The sequence below is a fragment of the Myotis nattereri genome, assembly GCF_964212035.1.
Source record: "Myotis nattereri genome assembly, chromosome: 4".
NCBI classification, from domain to species: Eukaryota; Metazoa; Chordata; class Mammalia; order Chiroptera; family Vespertilionidae; genus Myotis; species Myotis nattereri.
Genome location: NC_138079.1, coordinates 31,362,151 through 31,384,295, shown reverse-complemented (window position 1 = coordinate 31,384,295; position 22,145 = coordinate 31,362,151). Strand labels below are relative to the sequence as shown.

At 36.3% G+C, this 22,145-nt stretch overlaps 1 protein-coding gene across 1 annotated transcript in view; it reads right to left on the bottom strand.

Moving 5' to 3' along the window:
- Positions 1 to 22,145, bottom strand: part of NDUFAF2 (NADH:ubiquinone oxidoreductase complex assembly factor 2) — a 94,389-nt gene that overhangs the window by 31,791 nt on the left and 40,453 nt on the right. The window contains exon 2 of the mRNA XM_081089606.1: positions 3,293 to 3,382. Within this exon, the coding sequence (XP_080945732.1) occupies positions 3,293 to 3,382 (90 nt within the window). The remainder of the gene's footprint in view (positions 1 to 3,292; positions 3,383 to 22,145) is intronic.

The window sequence follows — 22,145 nt, the reverse complement described above, 5'->3', positions numbered from 1 at the left end:
ATGAAACCCAAAGAGGAAAAATCTCCACAAATGAACAGCGCATCTGTGAGCTGTGAGAAAACTTAAAGCAGCTTAAAATTATAAATGGATCCCCAAAATAGAGGATAGAAAAGGACACAGAAAAAAAAATTGAAGAAATGATGGCAAATTTTTTTTCTAAATTTGATGGGAACTATAAATCCACAGGTCTAAGAAACTCAGGCCTCAGTCCTCATTTGACATAGTTGATCACTTCTTTCTCATTTGGCTTCTAGCACATGACACTTTTCTTTTTTTCCTCCTACTTTTCTGGCTGTTCCTTTTTTGCCTTGTCTCTAAACCTTGGGAGTAGGGGGAGAGGAGTGGGCAGTCTTTTAACTTCTCATTTTCTATTTACACTCATTCCCTTTGTGGTCTCATCCAGTCTCCTGGCTTTAATTATCATTTATTTGCTGTCAACTCCCAAATTTTATCTGCAACCGAAACTTTTCCACTAAATTCTTGGCTTATATACAACTCACTATCTCTACTTAGATGTATAATAGGCATATCAAAATTAACATTTCCAAAATTGATCCCATTTCCCCCCACATTTGCTCCTCCCACAGTCTTGCCTCTCTCAGTCAACAACTCCATTTTCCCAGGTAAGGCCCAAAAGCTTAAGAGTCATCACTGACTTCTCTCTTTCTTTCACATTCCACATCCAATCTGTCAGCAAATCCCATCAGCTCTTCTTTTACAACAGATACAGAATGCACCTACTTCTTTCCATGCCCACTGTTGCTCTGGTGCAGATCACAATTATTCCTTGCCCAAATTATTCCAAGAGCCTCTGTCTCCATGTTTTGCCTATGACCCCCTTAGTCTCTTTGCAATGCAGCAGCCAGAGTGACCCTGTTAAATACAACTCCCGAGCATCTGACTACTCTTTTCAAACTGGCCTGTAACACCCTACATGATTGGGCATCCTGTTACTTTCTTAACCTTATCTATTACTTTCCCCCTGGCTCTATCCCAGTCACTCTGCTTCCTTGCTGTTCCTTAAGCACCTGAGCATGCTCCTGCCTCAGGGCTTGTGCATTTGCTCTCCAGGAATGCTCCTCTGCTGTTTATCTGCATGGCCAACTCCCTCTTCTGCCTTTATTCAAGCCATCTTCTCAGCAAATCCTTTTCCTTATACTTCTTAAAATTGCAAAGCCTTCTCCAACGCTCTCTATTCCTTTTCCCTGCTTTATTTTCTTTAACATACTATATAGATATTTGTCTGGTTTATTGTCTTCTCCCTCCCTCTCCCACTCCAGAATGGAAAGTCCCATGAATGCAGAGGCCCTCAATAGATATTTTTTAAATAAGTGAAAAGGGCACACTATCTAATACATTATTGTGGCAGTATATGCAGCTTGTAGGTACCTGTACTTTGCTACTAGTAATTGACAAATATTTATCTGGACCTAAAAGTACTTTAGATTCATTTGGTGTTGATACTATTTACTTTAAAATATCTTTTTCTCTTTCCTTTCCTGTATATAGTGTTTTGTGCATTTACTTAGACTTCAATTTACTTTTTCATGGTATGAACTTCTTATTTTTTACATTTAATTGATATATAACACTATAGAAATAATTTTAGTTTCAGTGTGTGGGTGATACATTTGTTTTTAGGGTATGCCCTACGGGACAGTTATGTTGAATTACTAGATTAGGACAGAGCCATAAAAAGTATTAGAGCTTATTCTAATTCTCTGAAAGTTGCAAAGGCTAAAAAATGTCATTACCTATTTGTTTATTTATAACTTAATTTATTTCTATACACATTTTAATTCTATACTATTATTGGGGAAAATGATAAAATAGGCTCATTATAAGAAGGCACAAGCATTATTTGAGAATTGCAAATGTAGCTTACAACATTGGAAAGTCTGTTAAAATAAGAAAGCTCAATTTACTCCTCCGAAAAGTTGCCAGTTTATATGCAGTATTTCTTCAAAAAGTCTATGGTATCTACCCATTTTAATGTTCTTTTTCATAGTTCTAGTATTTTCATAGCTAATAAGAAGAAATAGAAAAATATATTTCCAGGGAAATATTTACACTCACATGCTGGCATAAAAGTAACGTAATACCTGTAACTACCATATATAAGGTATCATGCTACACCCACCAGGAAGCAATCGGTCCACAGCTTAGAGTGTGTAGCTGTACAACCTAGGCAATTTATCTAATTATTCTTGATCTTAGATTCCCTATTACATGAGTATAATTACAGTGTCTACCTCAGGATTGTTATGATGATTAAACTATATAACAATTTTTAAAAGCAATGGCATAATAACAGGTATATATGTAAACACTTGATAACTGTTAAGTGATATTTAAATTAGGTATTAGTATTTTAGAAAAAGTTCTTTTAGTTGTTAAATAAAAGCCAACTCAAGCTAGATTTCATATAGTCAATATATATTTACCGAGCACTTACTATGTGCCTCCCTATGTGCCAGGCACTAGGCTAAGAACTGGTAAGGAAAAAGGGAAAATTTATAACAAGGGTGTGGGGTGGTACTTAGAACTCAAAGGTAGACTTGCAGCTGAACTTCATTCAGAAAGCAATGAAACTGGAAACTGGAAAGCTGCTGGAAACCTAGGAAATAGTCTGTGTCTCGCCATATACTTCTCTTGACAGGCTGGTTTCTATTTTCTTCTAAGTAGATGAACTTTTTCCGCAATGAAGCTTAAGTAGTGGATTGAAGATAACCACCCACAAGCTACCAGTTCAAATGTGACTGTTCCAGCCATCCTGAGAGACTGCTCCTACTCTTTTCTCTCTCTTTGATCTTTTACCTTAATTCCAATGTTTGACAGGGATCGAGTGTCTATCCTTATCTGAACAGGAGGTCAGCTAACATGGTCATGGTAAATTGAACAAATACTTCAAATGCTACCTACATCAAGTTATCTACAATTTATAAAGAGAAAGGTAAGGCTGAGAAGTTTGAGTTACTTTCCCAAGTTCATGTGGGTAGTGAATGTCAGAAATAGGATTCAACCCCTGGGGTTGTGCAAATGTAGTGTCAGCACATGAAAATGAGCACCACCTTCAATTTTTATCTTTGGAGCTTCACTGGCGCTAGTCCCAGCTCTGCTAATGTTTAACGGTTTTTTCATGATACATACGTTCCCTTATTATTTCATTATCGTGCTCCCTTACAAAAATGTAGCACCTCCACAATTTTCAAAGAAATTAAATGTTTAAAAAAAGTTTTATGGATTCAGATTGTAAGAGTTCCAGAAGATATCACTAAAAGCAGAAACTTACCTTCCCATTCTGTTGGGATATTCCCTACTTCATAGTCTACTTCTTTTTTATTTACTGCTTCTATAATTCTTTTCTCCCGAATAATTTGTCCTATAAAACAAAAGTGATTGTTACATTTTTAAATGAACTCATGATACAGTAGTTATAATAATATCGTCTCTTTGATATTATATACCTTCTCATGTGGTAAAAGAATTAATAGGAAAAAAAATAGATTCCACTTAAAATTAGGCAATTTCTATATGACTGCAAAAACTTTAGTTTCCTATCATAAGATGTAAAATTAATTTTGGTGAAATATTTATAGGTACTGTGTGCAGAAAAAAAGCAACCAATTAATCTGTAGGGCACTAGTGGCCGAAGAAGACATTTTAATAATTGGCAGTGTTCCATTCCCTCAAACTCTGCAAGAATAAATATATTAAAGGTGCTACTACCCAAGGGAATTGATATTTAGGGCCCCTAGTAAGTCTTAACCAACCACAAGACTCTGCAGCCACCCTGTCCCCATAGTGCATTGGCAAATGAAGGATTCGAGTGGTGGGTTGGACTCTGTGGCCCATCTGAGTAAATATCTCTCAAGGTAATCTAAATGAAGAGGGACAAAAACTGGTGCATTTTGGGTATGATGCTTCAGATGAGATCAATATCAGGATAGCAGCAATATAGAAAACACGAAAGCAGAGAGAGCAGTAAGAGAAGAGGAGAGGGGTCAGGGATGGGACAAGAATGCCTGTTGCTTAAATTTCTCAATAGCAAACTGTTGATTAGTGTTTAAGTTCATAGGAAAGGCATGAAACTATTTAGTATTTTCTTCTGTTTTCAGAAAGTCTTAATTATACTCTTCAAAGTAGGTTTGTCAAAATGGTGGTTTCAAAATATGTTCCCTTTTCATTAAACTTTGAGCCTAGGGACACTAGATATGCTTTCTACTTCCCAATAGTTAATAGTTGTGCCTGCCTACTCCAGGGCATGCAAGCTGAAACAGAGAAAACATCTATACTAATAAAAGGGTAATATGCTAATTAGACTGGATAGACCGGATGTCTTCCGGACGTCCTTCCCGACAAAGACACAGTGGCGGGGGCCGAGGCAGAGGTGGATAGGGGAGTTCAGGCAGGCAGGCAGAGTGGTTAGGGGTGACCAGGCTGGCAGGGGAGAGCGATTAGGGGCGATCAGGCAGGCAGGCAGGCAGGCAGGCAGGTGAGCGGTTAGGAGCCAGTGGTCCCGGATTGCGAGAGGGATCCCAGATTGGAGAGGGTGCAGGCTGGGCTGAGGGACCTCCCCCCTCCCCGCCCCATGCATGAATTTGGTCCACTAGGCCTCTAGTTGGTGAATAATGATGAGGGAGAAATTTGGCCTAACAATGATCAGCCCAGTCAAAGACAGAAATCTACAAAATACTGCTTTCTCTTCTCACTCCTGGGCCTAAATTATGCTAAATAAACTGGGTAACATACTTTTTAAAAATTGACCTTGTTGCCTGCAAATCTCTTTCACACACTACCTGAAATTCTACTAGCTAAAAATTCCTCAATTGCAGACTAGGAAACTTCTGAGAGTGACTATGCAGGAGAAAGGAAGCCACATAAGGGTAGCCTAAGTATATTAAGTGACTAGTTTTATTTTCTCTATTTAGGAATAGTTAAGTGAAAGGCTGGGATTTCATAGACAAACCATTAATGGCTGATAACTCTGAAGTACAGGGTCAGGAAATCTCTGCATTTCATTATGGACTCATTTAATCAGGATAATTTAACCCTAACACAGAGGTTTTCCAAGTTTTATAAAGAGGCGTTACCTTTTGCTTATTTTACCCAATAAATTTACAGTAGGGCAAGGGATTAAGAGTAAAGTCCTTAGATTGTAGGGACAAGGGTCAGGATAAAAGGTCTATAAAAATGACAGCTGTACTATTCTCAGAGCAGAGGCTCAATATATGTACACATATTTTTACTAAAATGCTATTTATATCCACATACATAAACATATTGTAGTAACCAGAGTTACCATAAATTTAGCACATACTAAAATATGTTTACGTGACAATTTTCAAAATGTTGAAAGAGCCAAAATACCGGTTTCTTCATATAGTCCCTATCTAAATACTAGGATGCATGTCATTTTAGCAACAGCAAGTGTAGAAAGAAAAACTGTTGTATAAAATACAAAATATTGACAAATAGGCTTCTGAAAGTGTGTTCTATAAGCTTTGGAATGCACATCAATAAAATTTAGCACATGGGGAGAAGGGTCTACCATTCCCAGTAGCACCACTAAATGCATACATGTTACAAATATATCTATATAGACATTTACATTACCACAAAAATTAACTTTTAATTCATGTCCATGGGTCTATACACTTCATTTAAGGTTTCCTAAGATCTTTGAAAATCAGAGGCCATACCTATTTGTGTGTATGTAGAAAGACAAGATTCATTCATGAGTTTGTTTAATCAATTCCTTGATAATCTCTGAAGAAAACTTTTTTTTACAAATAAATGACATCAAAGATGTTTTAAAAATGACGTACACATCTTTAAAAATATAAAATAAAGCCCTTAGTTTATTAAATAAACTCTTCATAGTAAGATATATGACTGTTCCCCCCCAAAACAAATTATTTTAGAACTACTCCCTTCTTTGGATCAATCCTACTTGTATAATTTTCATTAATTGGGAATGAAATTTATGCCTCCCACAGAGTAATAAATTATGCCCAAACTGTACATTTACTCATACTAACATGCTTTCATACAATAGTTGTAAAGACAATTCTACTTATCACAGAAAAAAAAATTCCGTCTAATAAACAGAGCAAATTTAAGTACCTGCTCAAGTGTCAAAATTTTAGGGTCTAATTTAGATTTAAAAATTAACTTAAGGCTTCAGGTCAAGATGGTAGTGGAGGTAAATGCATCTTCCCACAACCATATCAAAAATACAACTAACCTACAGAACAACCATTATTCAGAATCACTTAACTGGAAGTCCCACAACTAAGAATATAAAGAAGCAATCACATATACTAGTAGAGACTGGTAGGAGGGGTGAAGATGGCAGAATGGGCTAGTTTTCCACCCACGTGTGGTAGATAAAAATTGGGAGGGATATCTCAGGTGTGGAGGCCTCCTCTGAGGAGTCCCGCTCCATGGGGTCAACCCTTGCACAGCTGATACTCAGGGGTAAATCCCTTCCATTGACCTGCCAACAACAACTAGTTGAAGGCTCAACTACAACAGAGGGTATATACGGGGGCACACCTAGAGTGTCCAACTCAGTTGAAAGGGGAGGCTATGCCATTGGACTCTAAAGGACACCCACTACATTGAGGCCACACTACCAAGCTTGGGAGACATAGTAGCTCTACCAAATACATACAAACACAGGGAGGCCACCAAAATGAGGAGACAAACATGTCCCAAATGAAAGAACTGAACAAAACTCCAGAAAAAGAACTAAACAAAATGGAGATAAGCAATATACTAGAGGCAGAGTTCAAAACTCTGGTTATAAAAATTCTCAACGAACTTAAGGGAAGAGTAGATGAACTTAAGAGAACTTCAACAGCATAAAAATGACATGGAAAGCATAAAAAAGAACCAGTGAGAAATGAAGAATACATTAACTAAAATGAAGAACACATTACAGGGATACCACAGTAAAGAAGATAAAGAAGAGAATCAAAACAGTGATTTAGAATATAAGGAAGCAAAAACACCCTATCAGAACAGCAAAAAGAAAAAATTATTTTAAAAATGAGGTCAGAGTAAGGAGCCTCTGGGAAAACTTCAAGTGTACTAACATTTGCATCATGGGGGTGCCAGAAGAAGAGAGAGAGCAAGATATTGAAAACCTATTTGAAGAAATAATGACAGAAAACTTCCCCCACCTGGGAAGTAAAGAGACATACAAATACAGGAATAACAGAATCCCAAACAAGATGAACCCAAAGAGCCCACACCAAGACACATCATAATTAAAATGCCAGAAGTTAAAGACAAAGAGAGAATCTTAAAAGCAACAAGTGAAAAGCAGTTAGTTACCTACAAAGGAGCCCCCATAATATTGTCAGCTGATTTCTCAATAGGAACATTGCAGGTCTGAATGGATTGACATGAATTATTTAAAGTGATGAAAAGCAAGGACCTACACCCAAAATTGCTCTACCCAGCAAAGCTATTATTTAGAATGGAAGGACAGATAAAAAGCTTCCCAGACAAGAAAAAGCTAACGGAGTTCATCACCACCAAACTAGTATTACAAGAAATACTAAAGGGTCTTCTTTAAGAAGAAAAGTAAAGATAAAAAATTTGAATAAAATGGCAGTAAATACATATCTATCCACAATTGAAGCTAAAAAATAAAATAAACAAATAAGCAGAACAGAAACAGACTCAAATATAAAGAAAACAGTTTGATGGTTGCCAGATGGGAGGGGATTGGAGGGTTGAGTGAAAAAGGTGAAGGGATTAAGAAGTACAAATTGAAAATAACAGGATAGTCATGGGGATGTAAAATATAGCATAGGGAAGGTAGTTAATAATATTCTAATAACTATGTAAGGTGTCAGATGGGTATGAGATTTATTGGGATAGTCACCTAGTAAATTATATAATGTCTAATCATTGGGGTGTACACCTGAAACTAATCTAATACTGTATGTCAACTGCAATTGAAAAATAAAGAAATGAGCCCAGCTGGCATGGCTCAGTGGTTGAGTGTTGATCTATGAACCAGGAGTTCACAGTTCGATTCAGGGCACATGCCAGGGTTGCTGGCTCGATCCCCAGATGGGCCATGCAGGAAGCAGCCAATCAGTGATTCTCTCTCATCATTAATGTTTCTCTCTCTCTCTCTCTCTCTCTCTCTCTCTCTCTCTCTCTCTCTCTCCCCCCCTTCCTCTCTGAAATCAATAAAAATATATTTAAAACAACAAAGAAATGATTTTAGACCTGGCTGTTGTGGCTTGGCTGGTTGGAGCATTGTCCTGCACACCAATCCCTGGTTAGGGAGCATGTGGGAGGCAACGGATTAATGCCTCTCTCTCTCTCTCTCTCTCTCTCTCTCTCTCTCTCTCTCTCTCAGTTTAAAAAATGATTTTACAAAATTAATTTAGCCCTACCCAGGTGGCTCAGTTGGTTGGAGCGCCGTCTCTAAGCACCAGGGTTGTGGGTTCAATTCCTGGTCAGGGCACACACAAGAGTTAACCAATGAATCCATAAATAAGTGAAACAACAAATTGAAACAACAAATCTCTCTCCTTTCCTCTCTCTCTTACATTGATGTTTCTCTCTCTTTCCCCTTCTTTCTCTCAAATCAATAAAAACATTTTTAATATATTTTTATTGAGGAAGGAAGAGGGAGAGAGAGATAGAAACATCAATGATGAGAGAGAATCACTGATTGGTTGCCTCCTGCACACCCCCCACTGGGGATCGAGCCTGCAACCAGGGCATGTGCCCTTGACCGGAATCGAACCTGGGACCCTTCAGTCCGCAGGCCAATGCTCTATCCTCCGAGTCAAACAAGCTAGGGCAAAAAAAAACCACACACATTTTTTAAAGAAAAGAACAAACAGCTGACACTGGTGAACTCAATAATATTAAGTAAAACAATATATAGTTGTTTAACTTAATATTAAACAATATTAGACTTACTTAAAACAGACAAAATAAAAGTTTGAATTCAGGTAGATTATAATGATCCAAGGTACATGGATTTAAAAATTATAATATAAGAAACAATATTATTTCCCAAATTTAAAAAATTTTAAAGCTAGCTGCCATTGAGCTAATTGCCCTAGGATAATAGAGTTCCTATTCCTTTGTTTAGAAAAATCTGGAACCCATGAGGAGTGATCCTGAGTATTGGGGAGATGACAGGTTTAGGTAAAAGATTTCATCTGCTTGCTGAAGGCCTGGGGAGGGGTGGGAGTGGGACGGTGGGGGTCAATGAGGGGAAAAAGGGGACACCGGTAATACTTTCAACAATAAAGATTTTTTTAAAAAATTTCATCTGTTTTATTGGGCTTCTGGGATAGAGTTTTGGAACCCTGGACACAGATATGGGAAAGAGGATCTAAAGTAGAGAGTTCTAAACTTTAGTCACTGAAGTACCAGCTTAGCAATTTTTTGTCACATTAGTTTAGCATTCTATCCTTAACATTTTTCTTTAATTTGGCTTGTTTTTTTCTTCAATAGTCACTCTTACCTTACCCTAAAAAATATCCATGGAATCACTTACTGAATATACTAGTTGTATTTTGTATTAGACATACATAAAATAGACATATCTTAAAGATTTAAGAGGTTGTCTTTGTAGCCCATGAAGTCATCATGCAGACCGCACTTCGGAAACCACACTGGTCCTACAGAGACAGGCCCAGCCACATACATGATGATACAGAGCACAGAAACCAAAACAGCAGTAAGAAATTCCTGTGGATGGGAAATGGCTGAATATACTCTCTGTAATCAGATATGAATATCAAAGTCTTGCTTGGGTTATGTTTACCCTTCATTTATATAAAATCCTGTGTTATGTACAACAATTTTATGTTAGGTTTGAAAGAAGAGGGCAGAGGTCCTATAATTCCAGAGTGACCAGAAGGGGGAAAAAGCTAACATTTATGGCATGTTCACCATATACCAGAGTTTTAACTTTGTATGGGTAATTTTATTTAAACTTGATAATTCTATGAGGTACTATTATTACTTCACTTTATAAATAAAGAGACTGCGACTTAAGAGAACCTGACATTTACTTCAAGTCACACATAAGACAACAGGAATCAGGATTTGAACACAGGCCTTCTATCTCCTGATCCTAGACATGCAGCCATTAAGCTATGCTGCCAGACTTTAAGACATCTACAAATGCTACATCTGTAAACACCACATTTCAGTTAGTAAATAAAAGGGCCAAGCTAAAAGAAAAAGGAACTGCCATTTCCCAGATTAAAAACAAACTATTTCTTCTCCAGGGTCCCTGCTCCTTCCCTAATCCATCCATACAGGAAAGCGCAGATATTTGGGCAGCCTTCAATCTTTAAAGTTTGCAGCTTCAGAACTCACAACACATCTATCACAGTGGAGGAGGGATTTTCTTCCACCAGCACCAAATCAAAGGTGGAGGCCTATATTGGTTATGACCCCAAAACCCTTGGTGAGGGTTTCAACCAGCTGTCTACTTCCAGACCAGTATTTCCCACTTGTCGGGTACCATAAAGAAAGATGAATGAAATTGGAGGTGACTTTGGGTTGGAAAGACAGGTTGGGCCAAGTGAGGTGACACATTCCTGAGATAGCTATTCTCTTGTAAATAAGCAAGATTCTGGCCTTTGATGGCTGACAGGAGAAGCCCCTGGCTTAGAGGAAAGGTGAAGTGGGTAGTATGGTCAAGGTAAGACCATAAAGGGCTGACTGATGTCTGGCCCTTTATCCCAGTGGCAGCAATTAGTGCAACCAAGTGATAATTCTAAATCAGTTTGTCTGGTGATGTACAAAAGACGGAATTTTGCATATAAAAGGAGGCTTAGAAGTGTCAATGCATAATATATGAAAGTGAGGGCTACTGAAAGCCAAGAACCACACTACATATAATAGATCTGGGGATTTCAAACCTTTTTATTCTGAAGCATTGTAAATTTAAAAATCAATAAATTAAAAGTAAAAAATAAGAATTCTTACAATGAAAGCCATTTTCACATAAGACTTTTCACGTAATTTGATTAAAGTTACTAAGATATAGCATCTATTTATCAAGTGCCTGCTATATATCAGATCATGTTTAGGTGCCTTCAATGTATTATCTCTTATCTTTAAAATAATCTTTAACAAATGAGAAAAAAGAGGCATAGGATGATTGCTGATTAAACTAGCCAGCATTTGAACCTAGTGTTTTTCTGACTCCCAACTGTAAGCATTTTCCATTTAAGATTTTAAAATTAGCATTAAAAAAGTTTACATACAGTATCATTAAACATACCCAATTAAAAACTAATATTTTATTCATAGCTATCACAAGCTATTATTTTCCCATAGTGATCAAATAAGGCATTTCTGCTTGAAAACGTGATGATTCTATAATTTGACATATCCTACATATATTTATATGAGCATAGAAAACTATCTCAGCAGGTAATACTTTTTTCTTAAAGCAATTAAAGAGGCCTTCTGGATAAGTTTTCAGAATTTTTAAGACTGCCAAGTAGTTCAATGGATTACCTAAAATCTTATTAGCTTTCCCACCTTATAGGTTTCCCATACGGGATCTCAGCTTCTTCCAACTTAGAACATCCAAAATTATATCAAAATGCTTGGTCATTCTGAAATGCCTTAAATTATATGGTCTTGCCTTTCAGGACTCGAAAGCTGCAAGGTCTTAAACTATACCCAGAAAGACAGCAGAAAAATTCCAAGTCTGTTTCCTATATTAGTGTAAGTGTTTTGTGGCAAGTTAACAGCACATCAACTTTTTGTTTGTTTAAAACTGACTTCATTAATTTCTTAAGAGCCATAAATAAAACTTATAAAATTTAAGTCTGAAATTTACATATCACAATTTAAGAAAAAAAAGATGAACCTATTGCAAACTTGTGTATGTGCTTTCTACATGCACAGTCAACTCTTATTTACTTTTTATATTTCAACTTCCATAGTAATATTATATATAAACAAAATTTTAAGTTCTAAAAAATGTTATTCAACCATCAAATATATATTGAATAGTCTTTTGCATTAATCTAGGAAGATTTATAATCAAAAGTTAAATAGGTTTTCTGATTGTATGCCAAAATAAAACACATAATTCTTTGAAGTATCTAGTATTTTACTTTATTTACTTCCTCTCCATTGCTGTGTAAAGAAAGCATTGAAAATAGTTATATTTTGTAAAATAAAGAAAAACACATTTGACTGTTATATTAAAAAATCATTTATTTTCCAAACTACTAGGAATTTTTCATCATTGGAATATATACACTTTCTCCCTTCCCCCAAAAGGGGGTAAACATTAAAAGGAAAAATTCAAATGATGAATTCATGATTTTTTAAATATATATTTTTATTGATTTCAGAGAGGAAGGGAGAGAGAGATAGAAACGTCAATGATGAGAGAGAATCATTGATTGGCTGCCTCCTGTGCAACCCGGGCATGTGCCCCTGACAGGAATCAAATCCTGAACCCTTCAGTCCGCAGTCCGATGCTCTATCCACTGAGCTAAACTGGCTGGGGCGATTTCATGACTATTTAGTCCATCTAATAATGTGTTAACTCTGACAAACTGAAAGAGAAGCAGCATTTCACGTTTTGATTGATATGTAGGAAATCAATATTTAAAAATACTTTATTCATCTAAATTATTCTACAAATTCTACCATGGAAGTTGAAATATAAAGAGTAAATAAGAGTTGACTGTGCATGTAGAAAGCACATACACAAGTTTGCAATAGGTTCATTTTTTTTTTCTTAAATTGTGATATGTAAATTTCAGACTTAAATTTTATAAGTTTTATTTATGGCTCTTTAGAAATTAATGAAGTCAGTTTTAAACAAACAAAAAGTTGATGTGCTATTAACTTGCCACAAAACATTTACACTAATATAGGAAACAGACTTGGAAATTTAATAAATTCTTTAATAATAAAACACAGAATAATAAAACAGAATTTTGTCTGGCCAGTGTGGCTCAGTAGTTGAGCATAGACCTATAGACTAGGAGGTCAAGGTTCGTTTTCCAGTCAGGGCCCATGCCTTAGTTGTGGGCTTGATCCTCAGTGTGGGGGTGTGCAGGAGGTAGCTAAACAATAATTCTCTCTCATCACTGATGTTTCTCTCTCCCTCTCCCTCCCTCTCTGAAATCAATAAAAATATATTTTAAAAAAACAAAACATAAATAAAATATAAACACAGACTTTTAGTCCAATTTTAAAATCAGAAACATTCTACAATTCTTTATAAACTAAATTATCTCCAATGTATAAAGTACATCTAAAATAGAGAATTTGAGCATTTGACAAAATAACACAAGAAACTAACATTAACTGATTCCAGTATGACTATGTCTAAGTCATGACAGATGAGTTAAAATGTCTTAAATATGCATAAAAATGAAAAGACATAAAGGGGGGATAAAATTCTTTTTAGCCAAATCAAATATACCATATGGAAATTTCAGGTTTTAAAAAGACTGTTTTACAATGAGGATATTTATGACTGATGGAAAAATCTTCATTTTATAGTCATAGTTGCTAACTAAAGCAAGCAAATTTCAATCTGGTACACTCTTAATATAAAAAGGAATCATATTTTCTCCTGTCAAAATTAGCACACACTCACAGACTGGTATAAATCAATTAAGTATTTGATTTTCACTTTAAGAGTTTAACTTGATCACTGGGGTTGTCAATAGAGAGGTAAAGAGAGAAACTGAAGAAATTAATTTAAAAAACAGTGGCAACTATTACTAGAATTTAGAGAATGGTAAAATTATGCTACCTGTAAAGCGTGGGCCTACCCCAAACCTTATTTTCAGACTTGAAATGTAGAAGATGTGGCTAATTATTTGACTGACTTCTAGATACAAATAGTCTCATAGAAATCAAGTTAATATTTGGTCATTTATCAAAGATCATAAAATAAAAGCCAGGACTGCACTGTTAGTTACAGTTACTAATTCACAGAATATATAAGTTTTAAATATAATAATGAAAATAGAGTGCATTTTGTGGTGTATTAGTCTTAATTTTTAAAATATGTATTATTTATTAAACCATAAAATTACTAATACCCTTTATTAATCTATCTAATTTAGTTACATCAGGCACTACTTATCATTAATGAACAGAAATCTATTCTGATATAGAGAGAGACTACATAATCATCTAATGAAATGTGATACTCATCAACTTAACAGCAACTTGTATTTGTGGACCAGATTCCTGAATATAAAACTTGGGCTCAGTTGGTAAGAAGCTGAGTCGTCAATAATTTTCTAGCTCTTTTCTTTCAAAATATCTTCAACAGAGGTTGAATTTATGAAAGTGTTTAAAGCAGAGATTCTCTGGTTGAGGCATAGGGGTCCACAGTACCACTCACCTTTTCTGCCCTCCCCTTCCTTGGAGACAACCTCCTCACATCTCGAGCTCTAAGGAGGCCTATGAAAATCATTAATTCAGACCAGGTACTGCACTTCTGAGGTGAACAAAATTCATTCATGAACATATACTGTTTCTCAGAGAAAACCGAGATCTTGAATAGCATAAAGACCATCTTACATTTTACTTCTTTCCCTACCTTACCTTTCCTGTAGTTAATCAAGTAATTGTCACAAACTTCTGAGTAATCAGGTGTAAAATAATACAGGATTTTTCCTGCAGTTCTATAACCCTAAGAGATATAAGTCCTATTTCAATTGTGGAGCTGTGATTTAAGGCTGGAATCTGACAAGGCTTTGCTTAGTGTTTAGACGGGATGAGTTCAGTTGGAAATCATTCTCTCTATGGAGCAAGAAGTCCATAGGAAGAGACAAAGAAGTCTGAATAGCAAAAAGGAAAAACTCTTCAGGTCTTCAAGGAAGCATGCCTTCACCAGACCTGAAGGCTCCCTAGAAGGGGAAGAGATTGAGGTAGCCTAAGGCCAACACAAACAGTGAAAGGAAAAGAAAAGAAAATTCCAGCAAGAGCAGTTTATTGATAGCATCCCATTATTTTAGTCATTAATTTAAACTTCCCTTATTACAAAATTTTACCTTGGCTAATAATAAAATTGGATGACATAAATTTTACTTTCATTCTCTATTCTAGTTCACTGGTAGAAAGACACGCTAATAAATTGTGAGTTCACCAAAAGGAAGGCTATAGGGGCATGAAAGGGAAAGGCTATTCCCATTTTCCTTGTCAAGATTGCAATAAAGATCATTCTTCTTGCTAAATTTACATATTTATTCCTTATTTTCCATTAATGTTGAAAAAGGTAAAGACTACAGTCACAAATAGCAAAGATCTGTAACATGGTATTACTTTAAAATGGATGTCTCCAGAAATACCACACACGTACAAGTGGAGATGGCCTGTACTCAAGGGTGTACTGGTAATGCATATCAGGATATCTCTATGTATAAAAGCCTAAGTGACCATTATGACTGAATGACCAGAACAACCGGTCAACCAGTCACTATGATGCGCACTGACCACCAGGGGGCAGACGCTCAATACAGGAGCTGTCCCTGGTGGTCAGTGCACTCCCACAGCCAACCTCCTGCAGCCGGCCAACTTCCTGTGGTCCCTCCCCCCAGCTGGCCAACCTCCCGTGGTCCCTCCCTCTGTCCCTCCCCACCAGCCAACAGGCCCCGATTGGCCTGGCCCTGATTGGCCTGGCCCCAATTGGCCCTGATAGCCAGCCAGGCCTAGAGACCCCACCCATGCACGAATTCGTGGACTGGGCCTCTGGTTTACCTAAAAGAGAACCTAATGATTAAACTTAAAAATTCCTTACTCTTAGTAATAAGTGATAAAGGTTAAGGGTCCAGAGATCATATCATTTAGTCTAATTTAACAACGTATCAATTATGTTAATATAGTTCATTAATCAATGTTATCTAATTTATTTTGAAGATGAGCAGAATCATATTTATTAAGCAACAATTATACGTATGGTACTAGACACTTTCATTTTTATTTTCTTGTTTAATTCTCACAACAATGTTCATCTTTATAATTGAGTAAATTAAGCTCAAAGAAAATGTTATAGATGTGAAAAGGTGTACTTTGAATTATATCTAATTTTCTTTTTTGAAAAAGCAGTTTATTAGGTCGTAAAAGTATTTTCTACACATCTGTGTGAGGTAGCTGTTACTTTCGCATAAGTATAACCAACAATTTTAATTACTTTTAAGCAAAGTAAATGGGTTTTTCTCCCTCAAAATAAGTTTTATTTTTATGTACTTATTTATTTTAAAATTCAATTTATTGTGGTGACATTGGTTAATAAAATTATACAGGATTCCGGTAGTATACAATTCTTTAATACATCATCTGTATATTGTATTTTCATATAGAAATTTAAGAAAATGTTCTAGTACACTCACCTCCTATGCTACAAAACCTGATGTGCTAACATCATCCATATATAATCAGGTTTGCACGGACTCCCACACCTCCTTTTTCTGCCTCTAACAACCCATTTTAAAACCACTTTGCATGTATTTCCCACATCCTCCCTTTGCTTAGCACCATTAAGCAACCTAACAATTGTGCGGCAATGGCACCACCTATTGGCTAGCAAAGGGATCCAAGTTATCCAAAATAGCACATACTTCCTTTCTGGTCAGGAAGACTAATGCATCATTTGGACACTTCTTTTCTTCTGCCTTTTATTAAACCCACTTGAAAATATTTTCAGCTGAGTTAAATCCACTTCTTACAATGCACTGGAGAAAACTTCATCATATAACCACACCTAATTTCAAAGGAAGCTGGTAAATATGGTCTAGCTATGGGTCCAGGAAGATTTTGGTGGAAAGCTACTGGTCTACAAATATATCACTGAATATATCCAAATCAACAAAAAACCTGAGTATAGGACCATATAACATTGCCCCCCACTCCCAGAAAAACTGTTTTTACTGAATTAAAAATCTAGTGAAATACCATTATCCATATTTCAGTGCTATTATAAGTAACTAGTGGCCTGGTGCACAGATTCATGCACATTGAAAGGAAATTAATTAGAAGAAATATTTTAATATCGCTATTCACCATTTCTCTATAATAGAAGTGTCAGAGATGAAAGAAAATTGGGAAAATGTATACGAAAATAATTTATAAATTAATAAATAAACTAACAATATAACAACAAAGACAGGATATAAAAACAATAAAAACATGATATAAAAACAACATTGATGAAAACAATGACTGATAAATTGATTAAACTTATTCTAATATCTCTGTATACCACATTAAGAGTAAAAACACTTCCAGAGTGCTTGACTAATTTCCCTTGTAATGAAGTATTTACCATTTTAACTTTAACGTCACATGCTTTTCGAACTCGAGAGAAAGCAACATATAACTGACCATGTCCAAAAACAGGTTCAGGTAGGAATATTCCTACTCTGTCTAGAGTTTGTCCTTGTGATTTATTAATAGTCATCACAAATGCTGGCATCATGGGAAACTATCTTCAAATTAATTTAAATGGGAGGCCAGTGTCAGATGGGGACAAATCAATTCTTGGAATCAGAACAAGTCCTTCTGCAGATCCTGTTAATACTTCAGCTTCGATTATGTTAGGTCGCAATCTTTTGTGCCAATAGCTGGTCTTCAGACATATTCTGTCGATGCCGCCGCTTTCTTTCAGCTTCAGAATGTCAACAAAAACAACCAAATTCACGATTGACAATGACAGATTGAAACACACGCATGCGATTGGTGCCAGCAAGAGCTTTATATGTATTGTGCATGCATGAGTCAACGTTTATTTTAAAATTGCCAGTGCATGTCATATGTACCAGCCAGTCGGTCGGTTAGATGGTCGGATGGACAGACGATCAGTCAGTCACTTAGCCTCTTATATATATAGACTAGAGGCCCAGTGCATGAAATTTGTGAACTGGAGGAGAAGGGGATGTGGGGAGGGTCCCTCAGCCCGGCCTGCACCCTCTTGCTGTCCAGGAGCCTTTGGTGGACATCCCTCTTGCAGTTCCGGATCCCTTACTCCTTACTGCCTGCCTGCTCACTGTTCCTTACTGCTGCTGTGGAGGTGGAAGAGGCTCCCACCACCACCACTGCACTCGCTAGCTGTGAGCCCAGCTTCTGGCTGAGCGGCACTTCCCCTGTGGGAGTGCACTAACCACCAGGGGGAAGCTCCTACGTTGAGCATCTGCCCCCTGGTGGTCACTGCACATCATAGCGACTGGTCGTTCTGGTTGTTCCGCCTTTACAGTTGCTTAGACTTTTATTATATAATACTCCAGAAAAAAAATTCATCAAATCTATGAAAAGATTTTGTCAAAGATACTTGTTTATTAGATTGTATAATGTCTGCTAATACAAACAGTGGGAGAAAGTCACATCAGATATCAGTACTAAGGGTAATAGAAAAATAGCAAATATCAATTTTCTCATATAGGACTAGGAAAGATTAAACAATAACAGTGTTATTGAGGGTGCATGAAAATTAACAGGCTGTTACTAGTATACGTTGGGAATGTAAATTAGACAGTATAAATTATAAAACCATCTGTTTCTTTTTCTGGACTACCAAAAACCTTAGGGAGTGTGGCCCACAAGTTATCTCTAGTCACTAGAGTCTCTAGTGGGTTAATTACATGAGATTTTATATTTTCTTTATTGGTTGATTTTTGAAAAATAAAAACATCTGCTTTAAGAATAAAAACAAAATGAGGGTATTTTTATTTTTGTAAACAATTAGTCATATTCCTCCAAAACAGTTGTTTAGATAATTGATCACATAGCCATTGTGAATTTCTGATACGAAGTTGTCCTTTTTGAGCTGGATGCTATAATCTTGATTAGAGTTGCATTTGTGGCCCACTCTTAGAAAATGTGCAGGTAATTAGAGTTTATAATAGAGCCTCATATCTGGCTCCACTTATCCCTCACTTTGATTTACTTTCCCCTTCCACTGATATTGTATACCTCTATCTTTTAGTCTTCAATCTTATGTTTCTTCTGGAAGAAGGAAGAGAATAACCTTATCACATAGTTTTATTGTATCATAAACTCTATCACTCTTCCTATACAAACTTTAATATCCTACAAAGCAAATATTTTCCTTAAAGAGCAAAAATTCTTTACCTTAGTGTTTATTCACTTAAAAATATATGTAAATATAAATGTTAAACTGTCATATACAATACATTATTTATACACACACACACACACAGTGCCCTGGTAAAAAACCATACTACATATGGGAGAATGAGAAAGAAGGCTCATGTTGCTCAGAGTCTGGTTCAATGCTCCTAATATTTCAGTGCTATTATAAGTAATATTCTCTTTTTTTTTTCTCCTTCATCTGTCCTATAATAACCTGTAGAGTTATTACATTTTCCAAGATTCTTAACTGCTGTGATCACGAGCCATAAAGACCATATGAACCTAGAACTGCTAGGGCCATCTATCCTACCTTGTGGAAAGAACCTGCTTATGAATGAAACCAATTTGGATGAAAGTAGAGTCATGCAATGGGAAGAAGATATCCTGATGATATTAAACACTTGAATCTAGTCAATTTCTGTTCAGTTGTATTTTCTAAAATGTTATATTAGTGTATGTAGACTAAGCTGTTGTAGTAAATAGACTCTAAAAATTAAGCAGCGTAAATGACAATATATTTCTTTCTTATGTAACAGTCCTGGATGAATGGATGTTCAGGAAGGCCAGCTCTTTCCACACAGTCATTTAAGGATCCAAGTTGATGGCTATTCAGCCATCTTCAAACCTGCCAAGGTTCCCTTGAACACTGCTATTTCATTCAGCCAGGAAAAAGCAAAAGCACTGAAAACACATATGGAGATTTTTATTGGCTATGCCAGGAAGTGACTCAAATCACTTCCACTTACAATGCACTAGAGAAAACTTAGTCATATAATCACACCTAATTTAAAAGGAAGCTGGTAAATGTGGTCTAGCTAAGTGTCCAAGAAGATGAAGAACATGGATTTTGGTGGAAAGCTACTGTTCTATAAATATATTCTTGGATGAATACAAATCAACAAAGAGCCTGAATACCAGCCATATCACATTGCTCACCCCCTACAAAAACTGTCTATTGAATTAAAAACCTAGTGAAATACCATTACCCATATTTCAGTGCTATTATAAGTAACTAGAGGCCTGGTGCACAAATATTTGTGCACTCGGGGGGGTCCCTCAGCCTGGCCTGTGCCCTCTCGCAGTCTGGGACCTCTTGGGGGATGTTCATCTGCTGGCTTAGGCCTGCTCCCCGAGGGAACGGGCCTAAGCTGGCAATCAGACATCCTCTGATAGCCTGGGAGCCCTCGGGGAATGTCCACTTACCAGCGGGGAGCAGGCCTAAGCTGCAGTCGGACATCCTTAGCGCTGCTGAGGAGGCAGGAGAGGATCCCGCCACCACCGCTGTGCTGGCAGCCATCAGCCTGGCTCGTGGCTGAGCAGAGCTCCCCCTGTGGGAGTGCACTGACCACCAGGGGGCAGCTCCTGCATTGAGCATCTTCCCCCTGGTGGGAAATAAGATGACTAACCCAGGTATACTGGCTTGAAGAGAGTTGCCTGGGAATTAGCTTTGGCCAACACTAACCTCTCAATGCCAATTATTAAACATTTCCATTACCCAATATCCTTAGGCAAATGTGCTATCCAACAAGAATCTTAATTTTATAATTCTAATGCCTAATTCTTCACTTCATATGAAAACAAAACTGTCCATGCCTTTGAAACAGTGGAAGGTATCCTATCTGGTTAAAAAACCTCACATTTTAAACTCAATCTCCTTTTCAAAAAGTTTAACTGAGTAAGCACTAAGTTACAAAAATAATTTGACAACTGAGTTATTTGGCAAGAAATGATATAAATATTTATGTTTATTCTTGATTTAAAATGGATAAACAAGCAAACATAGCTCCTCAGTAAAAGACATCCAAACGTAATTTCAAAACTCTCCCAATTGTAAAGGGAAGAAACAACCAAGGAAATGAATTTTTAAACTTAGTTCCAGTACATATTAGAACTTTAAAAAATATTAGACACTGGCTCTTATTCAGAGACACACTTACATTTATGATCTGAAAGAGAAATGAATTCATTTGTCAATAATAAACCAATTTTGAAGGGGAAAATATGAAAAGAAACAAGTCTATTTTGATTTTTTTTCACTTCATGTTTAATAAATTGCTTTGGAAGTAAACTTTCTTTGCTCTTTAATTCCATCTGCCATGAAATAAAGCCTGTAAAATCATTTTTAAAAGAAAGGCTTTCCTTTCACCATAGTGACAGTAGATACATGTACATAAATGCCATTTAAGCTAACTCTAGGCATCACCAAACACTCCATTTTACACCTTTTAATTTTCCTGACCTTAATATCTCAGTAGGAAACCTTACTAGGGTAAGATATTATTCTGGGAATAGTTGGGTTGATTCTTTTTTTAGGTTGTGGGCTCTGTGCCAGGTTATAATCCTACCTGACGAAGATAAGATTCTCATCACAGTTTAAACAACATGAAAAATCAGAGAGAAGAGAAGAAAAGATTGTTACAACACTGAAGTCCACAGGCAGTGTATACCTAGTACAAACCAAGAGTTGGTTCAGAAATTTCTGAGGTCAAACTTCATCACAGTTATGAAAGTATTTACTTCACAGGTCTCTACAAATAACTAAGATTACCGTGGAATGTCTTGACACCAACTAAGATGAGAAAACAAAAGCTGAATAAACTTAGATATTTTTTGCCCTAATGCGTAGGCAACTAGTTAAGAACACTGACTCTGGAGACAGACCACCTGGTTCTAATATTTACCAGTTTATATTCTTTACTGTTATTTAACTTCCTTGTACCCTAGTTCCTTTATCTATAAAATAGGAACAATAAGATAAAATATAATCATAGGAAAAAATTAGTTTTATATAAAGTGTAAGAATAATGCCTGGCACTAGTATATGTATTAGCTATTACTATAAATCATTCTGTTGGTTGATTAGAATTTAAAAGTCACACTACAAACTAAACAAAAGGTGTTTTTTTTTAAAAAAAAAATATTGCATTTAAAGAAATAACAATCAGATATCACATGAGGCATGAAAACAAAAGCAACACAGACATTTGTAATAGTGCTCTCCCTAC